Here is a 7,775-nt window from a genome sequence, read left to right as displayed (position 1 = left end):
TCTCACGGAAGAGGAATGGACACGAAGAGAAGCTAACGAGGGTAAACTGTTGATGACTCGAGAAGAATGGTCAAGGAGAAATAACAGAGAAAGTGGTGGCGTTTTCACAAATCAGAAAATTCCAAATAAAGAAGGGGGACGACTGGTTCGAGACAAGTCTAGAGTTAGGTGCTTCAACTGTCATCTGTATGGCCATTTCGCAGTTGAGTGCAACAAACCTAAGCGTAACAAGGTTCAAAGGGCTGAAGTTAACATGGCCCATTTTGACGATGATGAGCCTGCATTGCTATTGACTGAACATGATGACAAAGATGTAAACATGATGTTGCTAAAAGAAGAGAAAGTCACACCAAAACTGAAGTTGCATGGAAGTGAAAAATCCAGTGATTCTGACATCTGGTACCTTGACAATGGTGCAAGTAACCATATGACGGGTCAGAGATCAAAATTCAAGATGCTGGACGAATGTGTCAAAGGCCAAGTAAAATTCGGTGATGGTTCGATGGTTGAAATTAAAGGCAAGGGCACTGTGAGCTTGAAGTGTAAAACGGGCGAGGAACGTGAACTACACGAGGTATTTTTCATTCCTTCCTTGTGCAACAATATAATTAGTCTTGGACAATTATCGGAAGCCGGAAATAAGGTTGTCTTGAATGGAGAATATTTGTGGATCCATGAAAAACAAGGAAAGTTGTTAATGAAAGTTAAGAGATCGACAAATCGATTGTATAAGATAATTATAGAAAGTGGTGAACCAAAATGCTTATTGTCAAGGTCAAATGAAAATGCTTGGTTGTGGCACTTTCGGTTAGGACATGTCAATTTTAAGGCAATGGAATTGATGTCAGCAAATGACATGGTTCGTGGTTTTCCAAAGATTGTGTCTCCGGAGATGACATGTAGTGGTTGTTTAATGTCGAAACAGACTCGAAAGCCATTTCCTACTAAGTCGAAGTACTCAGCTAGTAAGGTGCTTGAACTTGTTCATGGTGACATATGCGGACCTATCACTCCTTCGACTCACGCAGGTAATCGTTATTTCATGCTCCTTGTTGATGATTATTCACGTATTATGTGGGCTTACTTGCTAAAGAGCAAGGATGAGGCGTTTGAGGCCTTCAAGAAGTTTAAGGCCAAAGTTGAGAATGGTACAGAGCGAAGGATCAGAGTCTTTCGAACAGATCGTGGGGGGGAGTTCAACTCCAAAGTTTTTTCTGACTTTTGTGAAGATAATGGAATTGTGAGACATCTTACGGCTCCATATACTCCACAGCAAAATGGCGTGGTGGAGCGTAGGAACCGTACTGTCGTTGAGATGGTGAGAAGTTACTTGAAGCAAATGCATATGCCGGCAAACTTCTGGGGTGAGGCAGTGCGTCACGCTGTCTACGTGTTAAATAGGTTGCCCACTCGAGCACTGTCAGGGGTGACTCCGTATGAAGCCTGGAAAAATGAAAAACCCAATATTGGGCACATCAAGGTGTTTGGATGTAAAGCTTACATGAAGGTGCAAGATAAGCTGACTAAGAAGCTAGATGATCGAAGCTTGAAAGTTGTGAATTTAGGCAAAGAGCCAGGAACAAAGGCGTACAGGCTGTATAACCCAGAAAGCAACACGGTGTTAGTCAGTCGAGATGTTGTTTTTGCAGAAACTGAAGCGTGGCCATGGGAAGGACAAAACGGAGAAGAGCAGTTGCAACAAGAAAAGTTGATTGTGTTGGGAGGAAAAGAGAACGACGAAACAACTCAGAGAGAAAGTGATGGTTATGAAAGTCCTGTGAGGGAAGAACGAAGAGAAGAGCTAGACTTTGAGGATGAAAACGTTGATGGAAGTACAAAGCCTAAAAAATATAGAGATGTCATTGAAATTTATAACAACACAGAACCTATTGAGCTGCAGGAGGAGCTATTACTCATGGGAGTCGAAGAACCTGTTAATTTTGGTCAGGCAAACAAAGAAAAGTGTTGGAGACAGGCTATGAAAAACGAAATCGATTCTATAGAAAAAAACAGGACATGGGAACTGACAGAACTTCCAAAGGGGAACAAAGTCATCGGGTTAAAGTGGATATTCAAATTGAAGCGAGATGCAAGTGGTAATGTAGTGAAGCATAAAGCTCGACTTGTGGCAAAGGGTTACACACAGGAACATGGCGTTGATTATGACGAAATATATGCACCTGTTACAAGGCTCGAAACAGTGCGTATGTTGTTGGCCCTTGCTGCAAAAAATTCATGGCAGGTGCATCATATGGATGTGAAGACAGCGTTTTTAAACGGGGAGATATGCGAGGAAGTCTATGTGATGCAACCGGAGGGTTTTGAAAGAAAAGGCCAGGAATCAAAGGTGTACAAACTCCTCAAGGCACTGTATGGTCTTCGGCAAGCCCCTCGTGCATGGTATTCGAAGCTAAACAAGTGCCTGGAAAGACTTGGATTTCAGAGATGCCCATATGAACACGCTGTGTATACAAGGAAAATTGAAGGTAATATTCTGGTAGTTGGCGTTTACGTTGATGATCTTTTGATTACAGGGACTAGTATCAGTATTATCGAGGAGTTCAAGCAGGAGATGAACAAACAATTTGACATGAGTGATCTCGGCAAACTCACATATTATTTGGGAATAGAGGTTGAACAGGGAAACGGATTTATCAAGCTAAAACAGTCAGCTTATGCTCATAAAATTCTTGAAAAGGCGGGGTTGTCGGATTGCAATCCTACAAAGTATCCTCTAGATCCTAAAGAACAAATCACGAAGGATGAAGGTGGTAAATTGGTCGATGTGACTCAATTTAAAAGCATGATCAGAGGTTTGAGATACTTAGTACATACTCGACCGGACATAGCTTTTGCTGTAGGCATTATCAGTCGATTTATGGAGCATCCCACTGTAATGCATATGAATGCAGCAAAACGAGTTCTCAGGTACATTAAGGGAACGTTAGATTATGGATTGGTATACTCAAGAGAGAATAGCAATAATGTTTTGACAGGATATTCTGATAGTGATTTGGCGGGTAATATAGAAGATCGGAAAAGCACTGGTGGAGTGGCTTTTTATCTGAACGATAGTCTAATTACCTGGATGTCTCAGAAACAGAAATGTGTGGCTCTATCTTCGTGTGAAGCCGAGTTCATGGCTGCGACAGCAGCAGCATGTCAGGGAATTTGGTTACGGAATTTGCTGAGTCAGATTACTGATGAGAAGGTTGGTCCAGTCACGTTGTATATCGATAATAAATCAGCCATAGACTTGGCTAAGAATCCGATGTTTCATGGTCGTAGCAAACATATCGATATACGTTATCACTTTATACGAGAGTGTGTTGATCGCGGTGAAATAGTGGTGAAGCATGTGGCAACAGAAAACCAGAAGGCTGACATTCTAACCAAGGCGCTCACGACAGTGAAGTTTGAACGCATGAGGAAGCTGTTGGGAGTGAAAGAGTTAACTCAACAAGCTTAGATTATGGGGGAGATTGTTGACTTTAATCATAAGCTTGTCTGAATAAGCTTGTTTATGTTTACGTTAGTTTGTTTTGTATTAACAGCTAGTTATGACTTGGTCATGTAGTTGTGGAGTCATATTAGGAGTCTCTTTGAATAATAGTAGATAGTGGAGTAGTTATAGGAAAGTAGTTCCTTCTTTCTTGCATCTAGTTTTATCTCTGTATTCGATATATATTAGTGATGCTGCAGTGAAATAAAAGATCAAGAACTTAGCTGCACTTTGTTTTTCTCGTTTCAAACTTACTGTTAGCTTTACATATATATCAGGAGGGCATTCTTATATTCAAGACTACATTTGTAAAATGGCACTTCCTTGCGAGATGATCGATGAGATACTTTGTCGAGTACCCGTTAAGTATGTTCTTCGTTGTCGAAGTGTGTGTAAAGACTGGTGCTCTCTTATTGATAGCACTGCTTTTGTCAAGAAACATCTTAAGACTAGCCGCGATCGCAATGCTGGTGCTGGTCTTATGATAATAAAAGTTTGTGCTGATCAAATGTTTTATTTGGCTAGTCTCGATTCTTTGGATGAGGATTCTGCTTCTGTTGTCAAAATACGTGATCCGCTCAAGACGTTACTCCGTGGTGCTAAATATGTGTGTTCTTGTAATGGTTTGATGTGTGTGCTGAAAAATTTGAGAGATGTATATTTGTTGAATCCGGTACTTAGGAAGTTCAAAAAGGTAGCTTCCGCGCCACCTGAGTTTCCAAGTTCGTCTAAATGGGATGAAAGATTCTCATTTGGATTTGGTTATGATGAGGTTAATGATGATTATAAGGTGGTCATGATTGAAGACTGTTGCGTTCATTTTAGTGGCTTAATAGGCTTTGTTTACAGCTTCAAAACCAATGCCTGGACACGGATTCAAGACATTCCAAATAACTTTAGTTTTACTGGAATTTGGGGCATATTTGCAAATGGATCTCTCCATTGGACTGCAATTAAGAATGAAATCAATTCCAAGGATATAATTGTTAGCTTCGATCTTGAACTTCAACAGTTCAAGGAGGTCCCTTACCCTACTATTGAGGATGACAGTTCCAAAATGATATTTCTGGATGGTCTAGGAGAAAATCTTTGTATTATCGACTGCTCAAATTCTCGTATGGATGTGTGGTTGATGAACTATCCTGGGGCTGAAAGTACATGGTACAAAGCACTTTCTACGGAGCAAGAGGAAATGCTCAGAACTGGTACCTCTAATAAACTTATTGCTTTTTCCAGAAGTGGCAAGGATCTACTCTTACAGGTTTACAATCCCTTCGGCACAACACTTGCATGGTATAACCTCAACCAGGGGACAGTAACAATTGTTGGGATTTGTGGGCTTCCTTTCCATTTCTGTTCGTTTCTATACACTGAGAGTCTCTTACAACTCACCGAGGATGAGCCCTTGCAGCAGAAACCATCAAAAGACAAACAAAAGAAGAATACAAAAAAAAGGAGAAGGTACAAAATGAGTTGTTATTTGTGTGGTCTATAATTCTGTATCTGTCTCCATTCATCATTATGTTAGTTTTCGGTACAGTTTATTTTATTTACAAATTAATGGGACATTAATCTCATGTGCTAACGTATCAATTTATTGTGAGGACTATTCTAAAACATGGTATAAAAAGCTCAACCATGTGTTGTAGTATAATTCAAGTGTTTGCATTGTTTTGGTTTTTTTCTTGCAATCCCTTTTTTTTTGGTGAATTTGTTTGCTTGCTGTTTCTGAGTCCTGAACTTTCAACTGAGCACCATTTTTGTATCTTGTTGAATCATTATCATTAATATTGGTGTATATCTATTGTTATGAAGAGGAGTGATTACAGTACTTGCTAAACACATGCCATTTTCTTTCTTAATTGTGATACTGCTTACCGAGTTGAGCCATCTTTTGCTAGATTGCTTTTAACTGATATTTCATATTTGGGAAAATGCGTTTACTAATATATTTGCTAATTACTGGCTTATCTCTTGTAGGGGTAAATTTCTGTCTGCAGGATCCAGTTCGAGGATCTAAGATATTTGAACTACGAAACAAAGTAGTATGACAAGGTAGTTTTTTCTTATGTTTATCTTCACTGTTATTAGTTTGAGTCTTTTGTTTATGTGTTGGAACCATTTTCTGCACAGTATTCACTTCTGCACGTAGCATATCAGTAAAGTTTTCCTATTACCGAATAGAACATGGAGTGGTTCATGCCTTATTCACTTCTACACTAATAACAATTGCAGGATCTTGTACCATAACTGTTATCTCGATACCTGACAAGATTGTTTGCCAATAACTTTGTGTTGCAGGAATGCTCCAAGTGATGGGAGATCAGTAGAGTTCAATTTTCCAGATTGTGCCCGGAACAGAAGAGAGTAATTTACTAGAACAGTAGATATATTGTTCTTTTTATCGTCTACTGCACCCTGTGTTTTGTTTGTTAAATTTTAGTTCAGTGTTTCGGTTAAACAAGTACTGTAATGCAGCAGATGCTGTAACTCAGATGTTGGTTCGGTTTACTATTTTTTTTAGTTTGTTCAAGTAAAATGAATATTTTTATTAATATACATGTTTTATTTAGCTGGATAGCTGCACATGATTTATCTACAAAGAGCACGTTTTCTGTTGATCTTGGTTATGGTACTGAATAAGCACTCTGTGCACTACGAATTGCATGAAAATAATAATCCTACCTAACTTGTTAGTTTGTCATCGTGCTTGAATGCTTAAATTTGCTATATTTTAAGTTCATTAGGTTTGCTTTTCATTCATCAGGAGTTGAAGATTGAAAACATAGAAGACAAGGGGAAAGAACTCATGTTTAACCACCCCAGACTCGATTTGTTGAATTTATGCAAATTTACATTGGATTATGTTACCCGATATTTATCAAGTTTTAATTTATGAGCGTATATCTATTCATGCATGTCTCATCTTATTAACAAAAAAATTATCAAATATGAACCCCATGCATCATTATTTGATAACGATTTTGAGTACTATAACATTTCTCGTATAACAATTCAAATATTCAAAAACTATTATCTCACGTAGCAATTCGAATATTTAAAAACTAACATGCAGTTATATCCCGTACCGCAGGCTTCTTCATGAGATGAGGCAAGATATAATTGTCCGGCGTATCCGAGCACGATCTTATAATAAGAACAAGAGATTTTTCTCGATCAATCCCTTTACCCCTCATTCTTCGAGAATCAGAAATGAGCTACCAAGGAAGTAATAACCCCTAATGAAGCTAAAGTAAGGTCTAACTGAAAATGAAGGGAATCATTGATTATGTCATAAATACCCTTATGCCCACGTCCCAATCATCCCCCGGAGGAATACGTGCATCTAAAAATCTTTCATATTGTGTACAATACTAAACAAATTCAAACTTGAAAATGATCTTTCTGATTCTCAAAAAATGAGGGGTAAAGGGATTGATCGAGAAAGATCTCTTGTTCTTATTATAAGATTGTGATTGGATACGCAATGTATGGACAACTATCTCTCGAGCACTTGTTTAGGTTCAACAACTCGGCTTGCTTCTACTACCTGCTAGGGTCCTCCCCAGTTAGGAGCAAACTATCACTAAATAGATATCTCGAGATATCTATTAGTAATGGCTAGTAGCTTCTCGGGTGATAGGGACTCTCTCTTTTCTGAATCTCTCCTCTTCTCCGAACTCTTAGCTCTTAGAAAGAAGATTTTAGAAGAAAAAGTACTTGGCATTTAGGTATCTACTTCAAAAGAAACTTGTGTAAAATTACCTATAGGCGGTAGAGGTCGAATTATTGATGTGAGATGGATCCAGAAAAGGGGAGGTTCTAGTTATAATCCATAAAAGAAAATGCATATGGAATTCGACTCGGAAGATTCATGAAAAAAATAAGTTTATTTAGCTACACGATTAGATAAATATCTCATCTCTTCTTCAGAATCCAGGAAGTTCTTCCAAGAACTACTAGCGGAGGTATTAATCGAGTATAGCCAAGCAATTAAGGCCTTTTAGGAACAGCCTTACAAACTGTTAATTTTTAAAAATTTAAAAAGGATGAATCTTTAAATATAAGTCAGGAGTTGAATTCATTCTAGAATTTATAATATTTTGTATCTCTTTTCGAAGAAGGCCTGCCGCTAATCAGACTCGACAAATTTTTTGCCCGTAAATTCAATTATTAGTCAGTTTTAATGTCGATAAATCCGGGAGTCTAGAAAGTCATTTCTGACAGCCTAATCGAAGTTGTGTAATAAAAAATAGAAAATCTTCCAGAACTT

The 7,775-nt window shown here is 38.3% G+C and overlaps 1 protein-coding gene across 1 annotated transcript; it reads left to right on the top strand.

The window, feature by feature from the left end:
- The first annotated feature begins 3,815 nt into the window (after positions 1–3,815).
- LOC141720215 (F-box protein CPR1-like) lies at positions 3,816–4,997 on the top strand. Its single transcript, XM_074522564.1, has one exon. The coding sequence runs from the start codon at positions 3,816–3,818 to the stop codon at positions 4,995–4,997; it is 1,182 nt and encodes a 393-aa protein (XP_074378665.1).
- The last annotated feature ends 2,778 nt before the right edge of the window (positions 4,998–7,775 follow it).

Source organism: Apium graveolens, chromosome 4, assembly GCF_009905375.1.
Source record: "Apium graveolens cultivar Ventura chromosome 4, ASM990537v1, whole genome shotgun sequence".
Taxonomy (NCBI): Eukaryota; Viridiplantae; Streptophyta; class Magnoliopsida; order Apiales; family Apiaceae; genus Apium; species Apium graveolens.
The sequence above is the reverse complement of the archived record's forward strand: the minus strand, read 5'-3'. Positions and strand labels throughout refer to the sequence as shown.

Bases quoted from the DNA above. Each gene is read 5' to 3' on its own strand.
- LOC141720215 (XM_074522564.1), top strand. From the start codon at position 3,816: ATGGCACTTCCTTGCGAGATGATCGATGAGATACTTTGTCGAGTACCC.